Source organism: Microcaecilia unicolor, chromosome 6 (assembly GCF_901765095.1).
Source record: "Microcaecilia unicolor chromosome 6, aMicUni1.1, whole genome shotgun sequence".
Taxonomy (NCBI): Eukaryota; Metazoa; Chordata; class Amphibia; order Gymnophiona; family Siphonopidae; genus Microcaecilia; species Microcaecilia unicolor.
In genome coordinates, this window is record NC_044036.1 from 312884417 (window position 1) to 312906721 (window position 22305).

The window sequence follows — 22305 nt, forward strand, 5'->3', positions numbered from 1 at the left end:
CTCCCGTTTAGAATCTACTGTCATTCTGCATTTTTTCTATTCAGTCCCCTCCCTTTGGAATGCCCTCCCCTATGATTTACGTTTGGGGCAGTTCTCTTCTTGTTTTAAATCTTTGCTTACAGCTCCTCTGTTCAGACTAGCACTTCCTTCCTTCATCCAACAGGAGACTTTGTGACAGAGCTGTAATAGGTTTACTACTGTTTGTTTAATTGCAAGTTGTTTTTTTAATTGTGCTTTTTTTTTCCTATGGATATTTTGTAGTTCCTTTCTCCCTTTTTTTTAATTTGTTTATTGTACACCACTCTGATTTGCTTGTGAAGGGTGCTTTGTCAAATCTGTATTAAACTAAACTGAACTGGAGCTCTGTTTATGTCCCACCCATGCTCCCCTTGTAAAGTAGATGGGCATTTGCAGATTAGTACCTGGGTACCCTACTAGTATTCTAAACACGTACATATGTAACACTCTTGCAAATGTGAGTGCTGAGGTTAGAGGATTGCCCTTTTAAGCTTACGTATTGGCTCATCACTGCATTTTATACAGCGCTCTCTGGCTATAAAAATAGTATTATTTGGGGCAATATTCAGTCAGGGTATTCAGCATTTTCCTTTTAAATGCCGTATCAAAACGTTTTAATTGCTGTATCAAAAACTTTCAAATGCTTTATCAAAAACTTCAATGAAGAAAAAGATCACTAACAATAGTTTCCACTCAAAATAGAAAAAAAAAACCTTATATATCTTTTTGGGTGGAGGAAAAAGAGCCTCGGTTGATGCCAAAACCAACACAATGCTCAATGCAGTGGCGTTCCTAGGGGAGCTGGCACCCGGGGCGGATTGCTGATTCGCCCTGCCCCCCCCCAGGTGCAGCGCCCCCCACCCCGATGCAGTGCGGACCCCCCCCCCCCGGCGAAAGGACACCCCCGCGAAGGAAACCCCCCCCCCCCCGCTGGGTGCACGCCGCCGGGGGGGGGGGGGGGTGCCGCGCACGCCTGTTCTCCGTTGTTTCATGCTTCTTCTCTGCCCCGGAACAGGAAGTAACCTGTTCCGGGGCAGAGAAGAAGCATGGAACAACGGAGGGCAGGCGTGCGCAGCACCCCCCCCTCCCCGGCAGTGTGCACCCGGGGCGGACCGCACCCACCGTCCCCCCCCCTAGGAACGCCACTGGCTCAATGCACTGCAGAATTACTTGGATCAGCTCGATTCGATCATCAGCTCACCCCAAAAAACCTCTACATCCCAATTAATAACTTGTGTAGTTCTTCTTTTATAAGGAGAGCGGTGTCACTGAGTATGAGATTGATCCAAGACTTCCCCTGAAGAAGCGGACGTGAAATGGGCTCCCATTGAGGATAGTCCAAAAATAGTCTTTAACACTTACTTCATGCAATAAGAATGATGGCTACAGAGGCAGGTGTTAACTGTACCTACTAGTTTTGCTCGGGTTGAAAAAGTGAACAAGATAAAAAATGATAATAAAAAGATATTACGAAAGAAGAACGACACAACTTATTAATTGGGATGTGGTGGTTTTTTGGGTGAGCCAATAATCGAATCTAGCCGATCAAATAAGTCTGCAGTGCATTGAGCATTGTCTTGGTTTTGGCATCAACTGGGGCTCTTTATATAATGCTGTTTTTTCCCCTGATCATGCTAGCAGATTGCTTTTGATCACTGTTTTTCTTTTAAATGCTGACCACTGCTACAGAAATAAATCTCGATATTCAGTGCCAATGTCTGGATAGTGGCCAGTGTGCTAAATATCCCCTCTCTCATTCCTCCACACTTTTTCTATTTTTCTCATTCCCCTCTTTGTTTCATATACTTTCATAAGTAGTTTTAATTTCTTCCCTATATGAGTTACATAAGTACATAAGTATTGCCATACTGGGAAAGACCAAAGGTCCATCAAGCCCAGCATCCTGTTTCCAACAGTGGCCAATCCAGGTCACAAGTACCTGGCAAGATCCCAAAAAAGTACAAAACATTTTATACTGCTTATCCCAGAAATAGTGGATTTTCCCCAAGTCCATTTAATAACAGTCTATGGACTTTTCCTTTAGGAAGCCATCCAAACCTTTTTTAAACTCCTCTTAGCTACTGTAACTGCCTGTACCACATTCTCTGGCAACGAATTCCAGAGTTTAATTACACATTGAGTGAAGAAAAAATTTCTCCGATTCGTTTTAAATTTACTACATTGTAGCTTCATCACATGCCCCCTAATCCTAATATTTTTGGAAAGCGTAAACAGACGCTTCACATCAACCCGTTCAACTCCACTCATTATTTTATAGACCTCTATCATATCTCCCCTCAGCCACCTTTTCTCCAAGCTGAAGAGCCCTAGCCGCTTTAGCCTTTCCTCACAGGGAAGTCGTCTCAATCCCTTTATCATTTTCGTTGCCCTTCTCTACACCTTTTCTAATTCCACTATATCTTTTTTGAGATGCGGCGACCAGAATTGAACACAATATTCGAGGTGCAGTCGCACCATGGAGCGATACAGAGGCATTATAACATCCTCATTTTTGTTTTCCATTCCTTTCCTAATAATACCTAACATTCTATTTGCTTTCTTAGCCATAGCAGTACACTGAGCAGAAGGTTTCAACGTATCAACAATGACACCTAGATCCCTTTCTTGGTCCGTGACTCCTAATGTGGAACCTTGCATGATGTAGCTATAATTCAGGTTCCTCTTTCCCACATGCATCACTTTGCACTTGCTCACATTAAACGTTATCTGCCATTTAGACGCCCAGTCTCCCAGTCTCGTAAAGGTCCTCTTGTAATTTTTCACAATCCTCCCACGATTTAATGACTTTGAATAACCGTGTTATTATTACAGTGACCTCCTTTGGTTTCATCACCTGCTCCTGAAAGAGGGGGGAGGGGTTATGTAACTGGTGGGGGGGGGGGGGAGGGGGAGAAGAGTTGTTTGGTATAATAATAAGAAGAATCAGGGGCAACAGTACATATTTTTTTGGTTGGATAGGCCAAGCAAACCAATTAAGTCCTGATGTCCAATTTTCTAGATGGCGATGGTATATTGGAAAAAATATTGCCAGGGCCATAGCCCCAGTGGCCCACCCCACTCTGTTGCCTAGGGCACTGCAGTGGACTTCATATAAATGCTCCCAGGTATACATCTCACCATTGCTACTTTATTTTGTCTGCTGAGCCCTCCAAAACCCACTAACTCCAACTGAACACCACTACAATAGCTGTTATGGGTGAAGGGGGCACCTATATGTGGGTACAATAGGTTTCTGGTGAGTTTTGGAGGGCTCACATTTTCCACCACAAGTGTAACAGGTAGTGGGGGGGTTATGGGCCTGGGTCCACCTGTCTACAGGACACTTCACCCACCACTAGACTACTCCAGGGACCTAGGATGGTGAATGGCAAAAGTATTTACATCTTGCAAGTAATGATAAGTTGACATCTAAAAAGATTTCAATAGTTTATAATACTGCCATCCAAGATGAATATGAAGGACTGTGAGAGGATAGAAATCGATTGCACTCTGTCTCAGTGATGCCTCTCTGAACAATTAGATTTCTGAGCACAATATGTATTTTCATTAAAATATTGAAAAATTAAATAAAAATAGTTAGTAAAAATTTAAAAATTATTAAAGAGGACTCATGCCCTATGCCATAAAGTCTAGGGTTTGCAGTCTGCTGTGTGGACAGGCGTAACTGAGCAGACGGAATGGACATCTGGTCTTTTCATGCCATTATCTACCATGTTATTAAGTTACATTTTTATCATTTATAATTATTGTTAGTCGTGCCAGCATCTGTAGCAACATTATTTAAATAGAACTGTCAACATCCAGGAAAAATGATTAAATATGTCATTAAGCCATATTTTCCAACACAGAGAGCAATGAAGTTATTTATACTGTGCTTTTCTTCAAAGTGCTGCACAATTAATTGATGTGCAGAGAGATTTGGTGTTTTTCATCAGCATTTGCTTTCTTTCTCAGAGGAAGTTTAAGATACTCTCATTTTGCAGACGGCATGAATTTAGACAGGACACCTGGGATTTACATTTCTACTCTTGCAAAAAAAAAAAAAAACAGTCAGTGGATCTTGAAAACATCCAGAAGCACAGAAATAAAATAAAATAAAATGTATCCTCTACAGCAGTGGCGTAGCCACAGGTGGGCCTGGGTGGGCCAGGGCCCACCCACATAGGACTCAGGCCCACCCAACAGTAGTATACGTTTAGCGGTAGCTGGTGGGGATCCCAATCTCTGCCAGCTGAAGACTTCCCCCTGATGGTAACGAAAATGCTGCTCTCCACAATACTGGCACCTACGCGTGCTCAGTTTTCAGCTCATGTCTGCTGCAGACTGCCAAGTTGGAGAGAAGCATTTTTCCACCAGCTGACATATTTTTTTGGTGCGGTGGAGAACACTTGCTGCCCACCCACTTCTTGCCTAGGCCCACCCAAAATCTGCGGTCTGGCTATGCCCCTGCTCTACAGCAGTGGTTTCCAAGCCTGATCCTGGAGGCACCCCAGCCAGACAGGTTTTCAGGATATCCACAATGAATATTCATGAGATAGATTTGCATGCAGTGGAGGCACTGCATGGAAAAGTCTCTCTTGAATATTCATGGTGAATACCCTGAAAACCTGACTGGTAGCGGTGCCTCCAAGATCAAGTTTGGGAACCACTGCTCTGCAGCATAATGCTGCCCGAATACTATGTTGGTGCATTAGACAAGTTACAGGGCTAACGTTACGTTCAAGTTCACATAATTTTTGATACACCACTGATCAGCTCACCTCCTCAGCATTTACATCCATACATAGGGGGTCTTTTACTAAGTGGCAGCAGGGGCGTGGCTAGACCTCTGCGGGAGGGGGGCCAGAGCCCGAGGTGGGGGGGCCACTGTTTAGCCACCTTCCCCCGCCGCCGACTGCCCCCCCCTGCCACTTTGGACCCCCCTCCCCGCCGTCACATCAGGTACCTTGTTTGCTGGCAGGGGTCCCCAATCCCCACCAGCCAAAGAGTCTTCTTCAGCGCCGGTCGACTCCGGCGCCTTCGTTGTGTGATCATCTGTTTCTGACGCCTTACGTCCTGCACGGGGCTACATGCACAGTGCAGGATGTAAGGCGTCAGAAACCGATGATCACACAACGAAGGCACCGGAGTCGACCGGCGCTGAAGAAGACTCTTTGGCTGGTGGGGATTGGGGACCCCCGCCAGCAAACAAGGTACCTGATGCGGCAGCGGGGCAGGGGGCGGGCGGCGGTCAAATGTAGATGGGACCAGGGCATAATCAGTGGGGGCCAATGCCCCCGTGGCCCCACGTAGCTACGCCCCTGAGTGGCAGTAAGCCCAACTGGAAGTACCGCCGGGAACAACCTTTTACCCGCTGCAGTAAAAGGAGGCCGCAGCACGCGTTAAAAACACCTTTTGCTGCAGCTTAGTAAAAGCACCCCAAAGTGATAAAACAGGGCATACTATGCCATACTTTGTATTGTTATTTGAATATTTTTACTGCTGTAATTGTCTATTGCCTATTGTTAGATGTATTCTTGCTGTACACCACATTGAGTGACTTCTTTCCAGGCCAGCACCCACCTAACTTTTTCTTGTTTGTTTTAAAATAAATAGCCCTCTTCCCCCCAGCCCATGGCACGAACCCCCCCATGGAAGACCCCTCTGTATCCCTGGTGGCCCAGTGGGGTCGTTGGGGACAGGAGCACAGGAGTACTACACAAAGCACTGCAAGTTGCCATGAGAGGTCACGGCAGTCATTTTGTAGAGGCAACGCAAGAGGCAGGAACAAGGGGGGTTGCACTCCTGCCCCAATGATCCTGGTGGACCACCAGATATAAGTAGGCCCTGGGGGAGGCCCATCTAGGGCAGTGGTGTAGCCACAGGTGGGCCTGGGGAGCATGGGTGGGCCAGGGCCCACCCACTTAGGGCTCAGGCCCACCCAACAGCAGCACACATTTAGTGGTAGCTGATGGAGATCCCAAGCTCCGCCAGCTGAAGACCTCCTCCTGATGGTGCTGAAAACATTGCTCGCCACTTCAGAAGTCTGAGCTTCCTAAGCTGCCGATACTGGCAACTGCGCATGCTCAGTTTTCAGCGCATGCCAGCTGCAGGCTGCCAAGGTAGTGAGCAGTGTTTTCCTGCCAGCTGAGATATTTTTTTAAGTTGTGGGGGAGGGGCAGAGCATGTGCCCACCCACTTCTTGTCTAGGCCCACCCAAAATCTGCTGTCTGGCTATGCCCCTGTTCTGGGGGGGAGGAGTTCTTGCCATGGCCTGGGGGAGGGCTAAGGGGCTCTTCTTTTTCTTTTTAAGTTATGCAGGTCCCAGTCCGATATTCAGCCGGGGTCACGTAACTCTCATGTGGGCCCTGGCTTAATATTGGCAGGGCCTGTATAAATTCCAGCACCAGCCCGTCCAAAATTATCTGCCAATATTCAGTGGCGGTGCCTGGTCATGTCCCGGCACTGAATATCGGGGGGGGGGGGGGGGGGGGGGGGAATGGTAAATATTTTAAGGCACTCTAATAAACCAAATGCATTCTAATGAATGCACATCCCTACCTTTTACACATAGCACAAATCCCTAAAGAGGCAGATGATCTTTAGAAGAAGACACAGCAGTTCTGTGCGCTCTCTTGTACAGTGCTGTGTACACTGGCAGGACTATACTGAGCTAGAGTTATGCCTTGTGTGACTTATCCACTGGTGCCACAACCCTTCTGCTTCACCACCATCAATGAGAGGAGACGTTGAGCTGGGAGCAACTCTGCACCCCTCCATATTTGCAGTCTGTGTGGCTGAACCGCTCGCATAGCCCTTGGTATGGTGCTGCCAAATGGTACAATCCAAATGCTACATGTCAAAAAGCACAACTCGGGCATTCAGCACACACTCAGACGTATTAACCCCCGCCCCCTTCAATACCACACTGCAAGCCGTATCTTCGATTAGAATTGGATTTATTTTGGTCGCAGCCAGGAACATCAAAATTGTTACAACTTAAACAAATTACATTACATCTTCTAATAATCATTATGCCAGCATTTGCATTTCTACCCGGGTACTCAGCTTCTACACGTAGTTGCATATTCTGGGCCACAGGCCAAGCCGTACCAAGCCCCTGTGGCCCCCTGGGCTGTTTTCCAAGCACCCGACGTCACTTGGTGTCTCCCGTTGAAGGAGGCACCTACCACATTTACAAAACGACGTTCTAGGCCTCCCGGCCGTCGAAGCCAGGAGACAAGCTGTATACACAAGCTTATAACAAGGCTGCTCACATGCAAGCCTACCATTTGCATCAACTTGATAACTTTCCACACAACTCTTTCTGCAGCAGTAGTTACCCGGTTGTGGGCGCCCCCCCTTAAACGGGTGTGCCTGGTTCTATTTTATTGCCAGTGGCAACATGCTGTATTAACGGCCATCTCCAACCCCAATTTTAATGAGCAAGGGAATGTATTGCTGAAAGGATACGCCACACTTTATATTCCTTTAATAACTTTCATTTTTTTTGTCTTTAGAGCACCGGGAGTGAAATATTAAAGTGAAGATCTTTGTGTACGAGTAGTTTCGATGGAATTTTCTTTTTCTTTTAGAACACTGTATAACCCATAATTCTTGCAATGGCCATAAATCTCCAAGGTCTTTTAAATTCAGACTCTCTCAGGGTTTGCCGTCTAGAGTATATAAAGCTTTTAAAGAAAAGCTGCCCCTTCTGTATACTGAGTAATATTTCACAACTATGTAGAGCCAGTGACAGATTTTTCCCAAATGCTACTTTTAGGCACTGCTGGTGCTATTACAATGCACCCTCCCCCCCCCCCCCCCCCCAACCCCGGGTCTTCCCAAACTATTCCTGCCATCGCTGCCCCCACAGGACCTCAGGGCTCAGGCCCTCTGCTTCACTGTTATAGAAACATAGAATCATGTCATCAGATAAGGGCCAAATGTAGTCTCCAAAGTGACCTCCTGAGCGGACAACTAGTCTAATAGTTAGATCAGCAGGCTGAGAACCAAGGGAGTTCAGTTCAAGTCCCACTGCTGCTCCTTATGATCCCATTGTTAAATTGTAACTAGCTAACTATGGTTTAATATTTAGTTCTTATTTGTACCTTATTTGTGCTCCTCTGTTCTTACTTGATATTTTGTTTATGTATTGTAAACCAGTGGCGTAGCCAAGGGTGGGCTGGGGTGGGCCCAGGCCCACCCACTTTAGGTTCAGGCCCACCAAGTAGCAGCACACCTATAATGTGGCTGGCAGGGACCCCAAGCCCCACCAGCCAAAAACTCCCAACAACTGTTTGCTGCCGGTGAAAATCTGCTATTTAAAAGGTATACGGGGGAGAGGGGATGTTTGAAAGACCATTTGGCATGCAGGCGAGAGAGGGAGAAACCAAATCACTTGTAGGACAAGGCTGAGTTCCGCCCACCCATCTTGGGTCCAGGCCCACCCAAACTTGGGTGTCTGGCTACGCCCCTGTTGTAAACCTTGCCTGTTGTTTTATTTATTGTAAGCCACATTGAACTCCAGTCATAGGAGCCAACTTTTCAAAATTATTGGGGGTGCTAAGCCCAATGGAAATAACCCCTCCCTGGACACATACAAAGAATTGTCTCAATATTGGGGGTGCTCAAGCACCCACAGTGTCGGCTCCAATGACTCCAGTATGTTCAGGATAATATGGGGTAGAAATTTAAAAAAAATTAATAGAAATCAAACAAAATAAAACATGGAAAAGAAAATAAGATGATACCTTTTTTATTGGACATAACTTAATACATTTCTTGATTAGCTTTCGAAGGTTGCCCTTCTTCGTCAGATCGGAAATAAGCAAATGTGCTAGCTGACAGTGTATATAAGTGAAAACATTCAAGCATTACTATGACAGTCTGACAGGGTGGGAGGATGCACATTTGCGATCTGACGAAGAAGGGCAACCTTCGAAAGCTAATCAAGAAATGTATTAAGTTATGTCCAATAAAAAAGGTATCATCTTATTTTCTTTTCCAGGTTTTATTTTGTTTGATTTCTATTGATAACCTTAAGAGTGGACTAACACGGCTACCACACTCCTCTACATAAAAAAAATTAAAAAAAATTCCAAGTCATCAAAGGCTAATCCAGTTCCAGTTCCCCAGTGATACTTCATTGCATGCATGGACTTTTAGCTTGGAGTTTTCCATCAGTTTCCATGAGAATCAGTACTTTAAAAAAAACCCCAAAACAAGAACATGTACTATCCATCTTGTCTCTCCTATATATCTCAACTGAATTTGCCCCTTCAGCTATCCATTAAGTTGATCCAGTGAATTGCATGGTATGAACAATATCAGCATCATATCTATGTCAGGGGCGTATCTGCGTGGGGCCACAGGGGCCTGGGCCCCCGCAGATTTCGCCCTGGCCCCCCTCCTGCCGCCAACCCTCCCCCACTAATGTTGTTTACCTTTGCTGGCGGGGGACCCCAACCCCCGCCAGCCGCCGAGGTCTTCAAAGTTCTTGTTCGTCGTCCTCCGTGGCCATGCTGTACCCTGTTGATTTGGAGTCTGTCTGACGTCGCACCACGTTGTACGTGCGTACAACGTGGTGCGACGTGAGACAGACTCCGAATCAGCAGCGTACAGCATGGCCACGGAGGAGGACGACGAACAAGAACTTTGAAGACCTCGGCGGCTGGCGGGGGTTGGGGTCCCCCGCCAGCTGAAGAATTACTTTTAAAAGCAGGCGGAAGCGGACCTCGGCTGGCGGGGGTTGGGGTCCCCGCCAGCAAAGGTAAACAACGTCAGCGGGGGAGGTTGGCGGCGGGAGAGGAGGTGGAGAGAGTCGTTGGTGGCAGGGGGGGGGGCTCTGGTAATGGCGGGGGGGGGGAGTCGTTGGTGGCTAAATGTGCCCCCTCCCTCTGGCCCTGGCCCCCCCTACTGCCAGAGTCCAGATACGCCCCTGATCTATGTTATTTGAATGTTCTAATTTGTGCCTATTAAGGTGTTTCATTTGTATTGTGGTGACATCATGAGTATCACACCGGTTATATGAATGTTTTTCCATGCTATCTATTATGGTATCATTCGTATTCTGCTGACATTTATCATATTTCTGTTATATAATTATTTTACAGTGCTGCTTAATATATATTAATATCTGGTCGCCGCATCTCAGAAAAGATATAGTGGAATTAGAAAAGGTGCAGAGAAGGGCGACGTAAATGATAAAGGGGATGGGACGATTTCCCTATGAGGAAAGGCTAAAGCGGCTAGGGCTCTTCAGCTTGGAGTAAAGGCGGCTGAGGGGAGATATGATAGAGGTCTATAAAATAATGAGTGGAGTTGAACATAACATAACATAGTAACATAGTAGATGACGGCAGAAAAAGACCTGCACGGTCCATCCAGTCTGCCCAACAAGATAAACTTATATGTGTATACCTTACCTTGATTTGTACCTGCCTTTTTCAGGGCACAGACCGTACAAGTCTGCCCAGAAGAATTTCCCGCCTCCCAACCACCAGTCCCGCCTCCCATCTCCAGCTCTGGCACAGACCGTATAAGTCTGCCCTCCACTATCCTCGCCTCCCAACTACCAACCTCTCTTCCCCCACCTGCTCCGCCACCCAATTAGATGTGAAGCGTCTGTTCACGCTTTCCAAAAATACTAGGACTAGGGGGCATGCGATGAAGCTACAATGTAGTAAATTTTAAACGAATCTGAGAAAAGCTTTCTTCACTCAACGTGTAATTAAACTCTGGAATTCGTTGCCAGAAAATGTGGTAAAGGCGTGTAGCGGAGTTTAAAAAAAGGTTTGGACGACTTTCTAAAAGGAAAAGTCCATAGACCATTATTAAATGAACTTGGCGATAATCCACTATTTCTGGGATATGCAGTATAAAATGTTTTGAACATTTTTGGGATCTTGCCAGGTATTTGTGACCTGGATTGGCCACTGTTGGAAACAGGATGCTGGGCTCAATGGACCTTTGGTCCTTCCCAGTATGGCAATACTTATGTACTTATATATTTCTGATACAGTATCATCTTACTCATATTTCTGGGATTCAAGTTGTCATCTCCCAAGTTTACCTCATTGACTGTATTTTTATACATATATTTGATAGTTAAAATTGTAAGTATTGGGGTCAATTCTATAAATGGTGCTAAAAACCACTAAAATGGCATTCTATAAGCTGTGCATAAAGTTTGGTGCGTTTTACAGTATACAGGCTTAAGCAGAGAGTTCCGCGTAAATTTAGGCGCAGCCGTTTGCACCAACCAACACGTGGTGAAAACATGCTGCAAATGCTCATGCCTACATTTATGTGCGGAGCACCATTATTCTGTAATTACATGTGTAACTCAAAGCTGTGCCCCTATTCCACCCTAATGACCCTCCCATTTCCGTGTCCCCTTTTTTTTGACCACGTGTAAACTTTAGGCATGGATCCCATGCCTAACTTCACATGTGTTGCTCCCAATTAAATAAAAAGAATTGAAGCGGTGCAAAGAAAAGCTACAAAGGTGGTATGGGATTTGCGTTACAAGACGTATGAGGAGAGACTTGCTGACCTGAACATGTATACCCTGGAGGAAAGGAGAAACAGGGGTGTTATGATACAGACAGCCAAATATTTGAAAGGTATTAATCCGCAAACGAACCTTTGCCGGAGATGGGAAGGAGGTAGAACTAGAGGACATGAAATGAGGTTAAAGGGGGGGCAGAATCAAGAAAAATGTCAGGAAGTATTGTTTCACGGTTAGAGTGGTGGATACTTGGAATGCCCTCCCGCAGGAGGTGGTGGAGATGAAAACGGTAACGGAATTCAAAAATGCGTGGGATAAACATAAAGGAATGGATCCTCAGAAGCTTAGTGGAGATTGGGTGGCAGCACCGGTGGTTGGGAGGCGGGGCAAGTACTGGGCAGACTTCTATGGTCTATGCCCTGAAAATGGCAAGGATAAATCAAAGTCAGGTATACACATAAAGTAGCACATATGAGTTTATCTTATTGGGCAGACTGGATGGACCGTACAGGTTTTTCACAGCAGTATGCAGGTCCCTGGAGCAGTTTTTGGTGGGTACTGCAGTGCACTTCAGGCAGGCGGACCCAGGCCCATCCCCCCTAACTGTTACACTTGTGGTGGTAAATGGGATCCCTCCAAAACCCACCCGAAACCCACTGTACCCACATCTAGGTGCCCCCCATTACCTTTTAAGGGCTATGGTAGTGTTGTACACTTGTGGGTAGTGGGTTTTGGGGGGGGGGTTGAGGGGCTCAGCACCCAAAGTAAGGGAGCTATGCACCTGGGAGTAATTTGTGACGTCCACTGCAGTGCCCCCTAGGGTGCCCGGTTGGTGTCCTGGCATGTGAGAGGGGACCAGTGCACTATGAATGCTGGCTCCTCCCACAACCAAATGGCTTGGATTTGGTCGTTTTTGAGATGGGCGTCCTCGGTTTGCATTATCTGCGAAAACCGAGGCCGCCCATCTCTGTCGACCTAAATGTCAAGATGGTCGACCTAAATGTTGAGATTTGGCCGTCCCTGACCGTATTATCGAAACGAAAGATGGACGTCCATCTTGTTTCAATAATACAGGATGCCCCGCCCCTTCACCGGGGCATCCTTAGAGATGGGCACCCAGTTCAATTAGGCCCCTCCACGTCACTATGTAATTAGTGTCGATAATTGCTTGTTAAAAAGCCAGTTATTGACACTAATTGGCTTATTATTCAATTAATTTGTGAGCGCAGATTGGGAACATGCCTAAATTTCCACACGCAATTTTTGGTGACCTTTATAGAATAATGGGGTTTAAGTCAAGCTGTACTTGCTGTATACCACTTTGAATGAATCCCTTCATAGAAGTGGTTTATAAATCCCAATAAATAAATTAGGAGCCCTTTTACCAAGCTGCAGGAAAAAGGGCCCTGCACTGGCGATGGGGGCTGTTTTTCCTGTACACCAGGGCCCTTTTATTGCAGCAAGTAAAAAAGCCTCCAGCACACATGGCCATGTGGTAACAGAACTCTTGGATAACGGCTCCCATGCTAACCCGGCAGTAATCACGCGATGCCCAATTACCAAGCCATTGCTGAGCATTTTCTTTTTCCCCCCAGAATTGGCGTACGCTCATGGCAGGACTACCACCAGCAGCTGCATTGGGCCGGCGGTAGTCCCAAAAGAGCGAGCGGTAAGCCCATGTAAAAGGGCTCCTAAATGAATAAAAATGCATGCAATGAGGCAGGGCTGAATCAGCCTCTTCCGTTGCCCTAGGGTAAGTGGCAAACTTAGACATGAAAGACTGGATATTATGAAGTGTTTGAACATCTCTTTATAACTTCTCTGTGATCTACACTCTTGCTTGTAATACTGAAGCTGAAATGTAGAACCATATAAATCTTACCAATATACTAGATGGTAAATATGTCAGCCACTAATAAAAATCAGAAGCTTACAATGTGACTGGAATGTGCATTATTTTCATGTTTAAATTTTTTATTAATATATTTCAACTATACAGCACTTTGGAGTTCTCTGTTTCTTTTTCTGCTTCTGGCAGCCAGGTTAGCCACAGCTGTGAAAAGGAAGGACCCATGCCCTCCAACTACTTCTGACTGGATTGCAAAAGTACTCCAGATTATAGAAGGTGAACGTTTCAAGGCAGATGGTGCAAACAAGAGATATTTGTTTCTTTGTTAAAGTTGTTAATGGTGGAGCAGTGGAGATCATAGGTCGACTGCCATCCGGGGCGGATCGATGCTGCGCACCCCCCCCCCCCCCCCGGGTGCAGCGGCATCTGTCCCCCCAGGGTGCAGCACGACACACACACCCCTCCCGGCGCAATGACACCCCCTCCCCGGCTCATCAAGCCCCCCCCCCCCCAGCGCAATGACCCCCCCCCCCCCCCGGGAGTTCATTCTTGGCTGCTGGAGGGTGCAGAGAGCAGCTGCGCGCCTGTCAGCTGCACTGGCTCCCTGCTCCCTCTGCCCTGGAACAGGAAGTAACCTGTTCCGGGGCAGAGGGAGCAGGGAACCAGCACCCTCCAGCAGCGTGCACCCAGGGCGGACCGCCCCGCCCTTCCTACGCCACTGTGGTGGAGGAATTAGCACACATGGTATTTGAATTGCATATGGAGAGTTGAGCTGCCTAACATGATGGAATATACATTCTAGTGCTACACTGATATAACTGGCTCTGTGGAGATTCCTTCCTCATGTTCTCCAGAGGGTGAACTCTAGTGGGTATTGGTAGGCTTGAAATAATTGACCAGGAAAGCTCTACATTGTAAGGAATAGAAAGCCACTCTCATTCCATCTCAAGACCATTAACCACAAAATCTCATAAGTCAGTGGTTCCCAAACGTGGTCCATATAGCTCCATGTCAGTAGGGAGAGGATGCACCAGTCCTGATTTTACTCTCAATACATTACATGGACCTGTAGATCCAGTTGCCTAACAAACTAGGTTTATGAGTCCAGATATATGAAGGATAGAAAAATCGGGACTGGCTTGTATTCTTCCAAAAGCATGGAACTATAGATGTAACCTTAAGTACAAGTGCAAAGTATTGATGTTTGTATCAGTTTGTGAATGTTTACTCTTTCCAAAATTACTAGGACTAGGGGGCACGCAATGAAGCTACAAAGTAGTAAATGGGAGAAAATATTTCTTCAGTCAATGTGTAATTGAAGTCTGGAATTTGTTGCCAGAGAACGTAGTAAAAGGAGTTAGCTTAGCGGGGTTTAAAAAAAGTTTGGATGGCTTCCTGAAGGAAAAATCCATAGACCATTATTAAAATGGACTTGGGGAAAATCCACTGTGTACTTCTAGAATAAGCAGCATAAAATGTATTTTACTGTTTTGGGATCTTGCCAGGTACTTGTGACCTGGATTGGCCACTGTTGGAAACAGGATGCTGTGCTTGATGGACATTCGGTCTGTTCCAGCGTGGCAATACTTATGTACTTATGGCAGTGGTCCCCAAACCTGGTCCTGGAGGCATCCCAACCAGTCAGGTTTTCAGGACACCCACAATAAATATTCATGACAGAGATTTTAATGCACTGCCTCCATTACATGCAAAGCTATCTCATGAATATTCATTGTGGGAATCCTGAAAACCTGACTGGCTGGGATGCCTCCAGGACCAGGTTTGGGGACCACTGCCATAAGTACATAAGTATTGCCACGCTGGAACAGACCGAATGTCCATCAAGCACAGCATCCTGTTTCCAACAGTGGCCAATCCAGGTCACAAGTACCTGGCAAGATCCCAAAACAGTAAAATACATTTTATGCTGCTTATTCCAGAAGTACACAGTGGATTTTCCCCAAGTCCATTTTAATAATGGTCTATGGATTTTTCCTTCAGGAAGCCATCCAAACTTTTTTTAAACCCCGCTAAGCTAACTCCTTTTACTACGTTCTCTGGCAACAAATTCCAGACTTCAATTACACGTTGACTGAAGAAATATTTCTCCCATTTACTACTTTGTAGCTTCATTGCGTGCCCCCTAGTCCTAGTAATGTTAGAAAGAGTAAACATTCACAAACCGATACAAACATCAATACTTTGCACTTGTACTTAAGGTTACATCTATAGTTCCATGCTTTTGGAAGAATCCAAGCCAGTCCCGATTTTTCCATCCTTCATATATCTGGACTCATAAACCTAGTTTGTTAGGCAACTGGATCTACAAGTCCATGTAATGTATTGAGAGTAAAATCAGGACTGGTGCATCCTCTCCCTACTGACATGGAGCTATATGGTAACCCTCCATATAAAGCCAACATTTTATGTTCCAATATTGCTTGAAACAGCAGTAGGTCAACAACATGTTCAACTGAAATTTATAGGGCTGTCAGTAAAAAGTGATGGGCTCGGTTGGTTGTGATGGATTAATGCTATTTCACAGCACACTCTCCATTTTCCCCCTGCAGAAAGATGGAGGATAGCAAAAGAGCACAGAAAAAAAAAACCACGGAGACATTTAATTTATAGGCATCGCTCCAAGTAACACCAAAGATGGAGTAAAACTTCACTCTCTTTAATACTTCTCTTGAATCTTTGCTGCTAACCTAATCAAGGCGACGAGGCCCAGCTTCAAAGAAGTCAAGTATTGTATTAGCAGCAATCTATCCTGCGTCACGTTTAAGAGTAGAGCTGCCTGCTCACCTGGAACTCAGCCAGGCACCCGGGCTTCTCTCTTTTAGCTTTCTTTTCTCATTTTGCATTCCTTATACTAATGCATTACTACATCAGAGGACAACTGGAACATGCCTATAGCCCAGGAAGAACAAATAGCCGGGGAAAAAAAACCCACATCACATCAATAGGTTATTGTTATTATTACAGTTCTGTTTCATAAGTTGTCTTTTGCCATAGGCCCTAATGTGAAAACAAAGAATCAGTTCAATATACAAAACTGCACAACAACACTGAATATAATAATAATCAATTTAAACCAGTGATTGTAGGTTGTTCTATTTCTTTGGTTACTTCTTTGAAGATCTTAGGGGTAGTATTGGATTCAGCTAACAAAAAACCACCACCGGCTGAATATCTGCCCCATTGGTTGTTAATTAAATTGTGTAATTAAACTCTAGAATTCGTTGCCAGAGAATGTTGTAAAGGCGGTTAGCTTAACGGAGTTTAAAAAAAGGTTTGGACGGCTTCCTAAAGAAAAAGTCCATAGGCCATTATTAAATGGACTTGGGGAGAATCCACTCTGGGATTAGCAGTATAGAATGTTTTGTACTATTGGGGGATCTTGCCGGGTATTTGTGACCTGCATTGGCCACTGTTGGAAACAGGATGCTGGGCTTGATGGACCTTTGGTCTTTCCCAGTATGGCAATACTTAAGTGCTTATATTAATGTTTTGAATATATCATTAACTGTTTACTTGGGGGGGTCTTTTACTAAGCTGTAGAAGCATGTTTGGCTCGGGAAGAAATCAGCTGGCGGCAAACGCCGAGACGCCCCTGGGAATATAACATGCGTCTCGGAATTTACCGCCAGCTGATTTCTACCACGGGCTAAAAACACTACCGCAGCTTAGTAAAAGACCCCCTTAATATCTTAGTCTTGTCCATTTTATGACTTTTTATATTTTTGGTATATTTTTACTGAGTAGATTAATATTTTGACTGTATATGTTATTTTTTGGCATTTCATGTATTTGGAAAGGTAGTGCAGAAATGTAATTAATAAAGTGGAAAGTACAATGGATTAAAAATGAACTAGAAGCAGGAAAAATAGTGAGAAGAGGACTCAGTGTAGCTTCTGTATCCAACTGATTCAGAGGGCCAAACCTTCTGAAAGAGACTAGGCAGAAATAGCACGTTTCTATGAAATAACTGACCTATCCACAGAAGAATAATGCACCAACTCGTCTCCTTTTCGCAAGTCACTGCCATTCTCCAGTCGAGCAAGCATGTCCATCCTCTTCGTAATCAACTCCAGCATGTCGCTTATTTTCCTTAGTACTCCTCTGGACTCCACGGTGCCCATAACTGAAATTGGAAAGCAATACACAAAGGTAAGAACAACGCAGTGTCGCAGAGTTGCACAGTTACAGAAACAAGTGAGCAGTGTTCACTTCTCAAACGCATTTCTTTCGCAAGAGATTTGGGTGATGGAAGATAAATATTCATGAAAATGAGCTAAAGAAAATCTAAAAGCAAGTAAGAGAGAAAAAAAAACACACCCTATTGTCCTTTATTACAAAGTTCACCTAATGCATCTCAACTGGAAGCACCCACTGGTTTGCCCGTGCAGGACCCCATGGGCGATTTTATAACTAGGCACCTGGTAAGTGCCTGTTCTATAAAGGAACAAAGACATCAGCTTAACCAGATATATATGCACCAAAAAGTTAGACTTAAGCACTTACTCCAGCCCAGTGGCGTAGGAAGGGGGGGCGGTGGGGCGGTCCGCCCCAGGTGCACGCGCTGGGGGGTGTCGGCGCCACTGGTTACCTGCTCTCTCTGCCCCGGAACAGGTTACTTCCTGTTCCGGGGCAGAGAGAGCAGGGAGCCAACGGAGCCGACGCAGCTCCCAGAGACAACGTGCACTCGGCGGGGCGGAGTGCCAACGGTAATGATGCACTCCGGGGGGGTGCGTGCGCCGGGGGGTGCGCCGTGCTGCTCCCGGGGGGGCAGTGCGCAGCGGCGACCCGCCCCGGGTGTCAGCCAGCCTCGCTACGCCGCTGCTCCAGCCATAGATCTAGTGCAAGGGCTCATGCTGAAATCATTGATATGCGTAACATACAGTGTGAATATCTTATATGGTAGTTAGGCCCTGCCAAGTGCATCCCAGGATGCACCGTGCTGAGTGAGGCAAGGCCATTTTCAAGATGGCAACCAGAGAAGCCGGAGTGAGTGGGCATTACTCCTGCTTCTAACAAAAGGTATGGAAGGATCGGGGATGGGTTGGGTCTTGGGTGTCCACTAGACTACCAAGGTGGTGACTTGGGAGAGGGAAGTCAGACCTGGGCTAGTTGGGGGGAGCCACCGGGCCAGGCCTGACCTGGCCTAGCTGAAGGAGGGCTGCTGGACTACCAAGGCATGTGGAGGGGAGGGGAGCCACTGGACCACCAAGTCAACTTGACAATGGAGGGGGCCTGGCCTAGCTGGGAGAGGGAACTGGTCTACCAGGTCATTAAGGGGCTTACTGCAGCATGCTTTTTTTTTTCTTATGTCTGTGCTCTATGCTAAATCTCCTATCAGTGTCTGAGCGGTGATTGGCTCAGACACCGATAGGAAATTTAGCATAGAGCACTGAGTAGCAAATTATTGTCGCAATTTGACATAGCATTCATTTGCATGCTCATTAGTCTGAGCATAACACAGCCATTTTTCTGTGCTAGGTTCACGGTAGAGAGTTTCACTCTACCACAAACCTTTCAGCATTGGCCCCTCTGTACGTTAAGTGCATATGTTTGAGCCCCACCCATGCTCCACCCTAGAATTGCCTATGTGTGCACCCCCTTGCAAATATGCATTAAATAAATTAAGTGCATACTTGCAGGATAGTACTTAGGTAGATGTTTGAGGTTTACACATGTGAATTGCCCCACAAACGCCTTTACCAATGCATCCCATTCCTTAGATGTAGTAACCTTTTCTCCCCCCCCCTTTTTTTAAGTGTATAATTCCTTACACAGATCAGCAGGTGAACTTTCATCCTTACCTACCACATCTACTCTCTATCTCCCACTACTCAAACTTGCAAGAAAAGAACTGAAGGGCAAAGGAGAACTGGGTTTTCACCCAACTGTAACCAGCCACATGATTATATTCACTTGTCATTGGTTTAATTCAAATGATTAATTCAGTGATATAGCTCATTGGATATCACTGACAGGTCTTGAATGAGATAGCTGAAAGGAACCCTTCACCGGAAAATGAGAAAGGGAAAGAAAAGGGAGGATGACAATGCTGGAATGAGGGAAGGAAGCTCTCTACAGGAACATGCTCTTCAAATCAATGAGGGGTCATTTACTAAGCTGCAGGGAAAAGGGTCCTGCGCTAGAGGTGGGGGCCGTTTTTCCCATGCGCCAGGGCCCTTTTTCCCACAGCCAGTAACCCCCCCCCCCAAAAAAAAAAAATGGTCACGCAGTGACATAACTCTCATCGCATGGCCTTACTGCGGGGATCCCTTACCGCCGGGTGCACGCGCTAGCCGGGCAGTATTACCGATCTGATGTCCGCTGAACATGCATAGGCCCTTTGCAAAAGGGCCCCTTTCAGCGCCATTTATAGAATAGAGCTGAGAGGTCCTTTTACAAAGGCGCGCTGAAAAATGGCTTGCGGTAGCATAGGCGCCGGTTTGGGGCACACACCGATCCATTTTTTAATGCACCTGTAAAAAAGGCCTCTTTTTTTGCCAAAAATGGACGTGCGGCACAATAAAAATTGCCGTGCATCCATTTTGGGTCTGAGACCTTACTGCCAGCCATAGACCTAGCGGTAAAGAATCTTAGGCGGTAATGACCTACACACGTCAAATGCCACTTGCAGCGTGTTCGTTATGTGCACCCGAAAATAAAAATATTTTTCAAAGGCGTGTAGCAGATACGCGCCAAAATTGAAATTACCGCAAGGGCCACGTGGTAACCGGGCGATAACTCCAATTTGGCGCGCATTCGGCACGTGTAGGCAAGCTTAGTAAAAGGGACCCCTTAGTGTGTTATTTTTTCAACACCGATTTTTCAGCGCTATTTATAGGAAGAAAAAAGAGAAGAGTGGGGGAAGATAGGCTCCTTCCAATCAATAAGGGAGACGTATATTTGAAAAAGGTATAATGTTTATTATAACAGGTCGACTCAACACAGCCGTGTTTCGGCGACGTAGTGCCTTCTTCAGGAGTCTTCCAACAGTATATCGAGTACTTGAGTGTTTAATACTCCAAGGAAAACAATTTTGAAGAACATGCAGTTCCTTCTCTTTCAGAGTAGTGACAGAAATGCATACAGCAAGCGAGGTCCCATATGCTGAAATAAGCTTCCTGAGTTGGGATGTTAACACTCACCAGAAGCGTAGCGAGGCCAGCTGACACCCGGGGCGGTTCGTCGCAGCGCCTCCCCCCCCCGGGTGCAGCACGGCACCCCCCCCCCCCCCCGGAGCACGCAACCCCCCGGAGCGTCGGCTCCGTTGGTTCCCCTGCTCTCTCTGCCCCGGAACAGGAAGTAACCTGTTCCGGGGCAGAGAGAGCAGTGAACAAGCGGAGACGACACCCCCCCAGCGGCGTGCACCCGGGGCGGATCGCCCCACCCCCCCCTTCCTACGCCACTGACACTCACTCTCTGATCATATTTAAATTTATCCTGAAAAGCAACCTTTCTCGGATGGTTTTAAATCTTTAAAGCCGGGCTGGTACTGAGTGGAACGAAATACGATGAAAGAAACGGATTGACCAACTCATCTGCTCAGTTCCGCTCCTGGTGCGATGCCATAGATCACAATTGATCTCCCTTCATTTCTTCACTGATAAGAATTATCTCAGGTTTTCTTGAATTCTTTCAGCAAATATGTCTCCACCAACTCAACTGGTCATAGCTTTGCTGATCATAACCATGATTTCTATCCTTAATACATTTCCTGAAGCATTTTATTTGTCTTGTCTGCCTACCTTGGCTAGATTGTAAGCTCCACAGAGCAGGAACTGTCTCTTATATATATATATCTGTGCAGTGCTTGTACACATCTAATAAATGCTATCCGGTTGATATTCAAAACCATTTAACCAGCCAGGACTTAGCTGTCTCCCGCTGAATAATGTTGGTTAGCGCTTAGCAGGTAGTCGTTTTTTATTGTGCAATGTAACCAGCCATCTGCCGATTTTCAGTGCATTGCCGGCTAAGTTTGGCAGCCAAATCTGGCTGCGCCAACAGCTGGAATATCTTTGGCCGGTTCAGACATAACCAGCTGGCACTGATATCGGCTTGGCTGGTTAAATTTGAACCCGCCAAAAATAAACGGGATATTCAATGGCGGTCATCAGAAAAGGCCAGCATTAAATATGCGGGCTCAACGGCGACCGCGGGAGGCAGCTCGACTACCTCCCACAGTCTGAATATCGCCCCTATAAAAATAAGAACTGGGACTAGTACCTGGAGCGGTGCCTACAATATCACTAAGTATTTCTTCTGAGCCAGAAAAACATAAGTGTAACTTTGCAACGCCCCGGGTTAAACAGGAGATCTCAGTATGAATTGGGATGTCCAAGTTGGAATGTTTCAATTCCCCAATGGCTCAATATTCACAAACTGCAGTCAGCTTTTTTTTTTTTTAATGCTAGTCATGGCAATTAAAGATAATCTACATATTCTGCACCAGAATGCAGATTGCAGTCAGTGCTGACTATCCAGAGAGAGCATGGAGTGCCACCACTATGCAGATAACAGTGATATTGAAAAGACTATCTGGTTAAAGTTAAGCCAAGATTTTCTTTTGAGCTAACTTTATCTATGTAGTTATCTTCCTCAGTATAGCTAGGGGCGGACTGAGGGTGGTCGGCCCCCAAGCACTGAGGGTGGTGTGGGCCCCCGCCCAGCCACTGCCCTACACCCCCCGCCGCCCCTGCCATCGCAGCCGCTGCCCCCGCTGCCCTGGTCCTACTTGAGGGGTTCTGGTGATCTGGTGGCCTTTGCGGAGAGGTGTGGGGGGGCACATTCTTTCCTGCCTGCTGCGCTGCCGCTATTCCCCTACCTGCCGGCGCCGCTGTGTTTTCAAAATGGCGGCCGAGACTGCCTGCATTAGTCTTGCAGTTCTCGACAGTCTCACGAGACTTCC

The 22305-nt window shown here is 46.2% G+C and overlaps 1 protein-coding gene across 3 annotated transcripts in view; it reads right to left on the reverse strand.

The window, feature by feature from the left end:
- Positions 1-22305, reverse strand: part of MGAT5B (alpha-1,6-mannosylglycoprotein 6-beta-N-acetylglucosaminyltransferase B) — a 316097-nt gene that overhangs the window by 210554 nt on the left and 83238 nt on the right. For all 3 annotated transcript variants that reach the window (XM_030208153.1, XM_030208154.1, XM_030208155.1), the window contains exon 3: positions 17373-17523. In XM_030208153.1, the coding sequence (XP_030064013.1) occupies positions 17373-17523 (151 nt within the window). The remainder of the gene's footprint in view (positions 1-17372; positions 17524-22305) is intronic.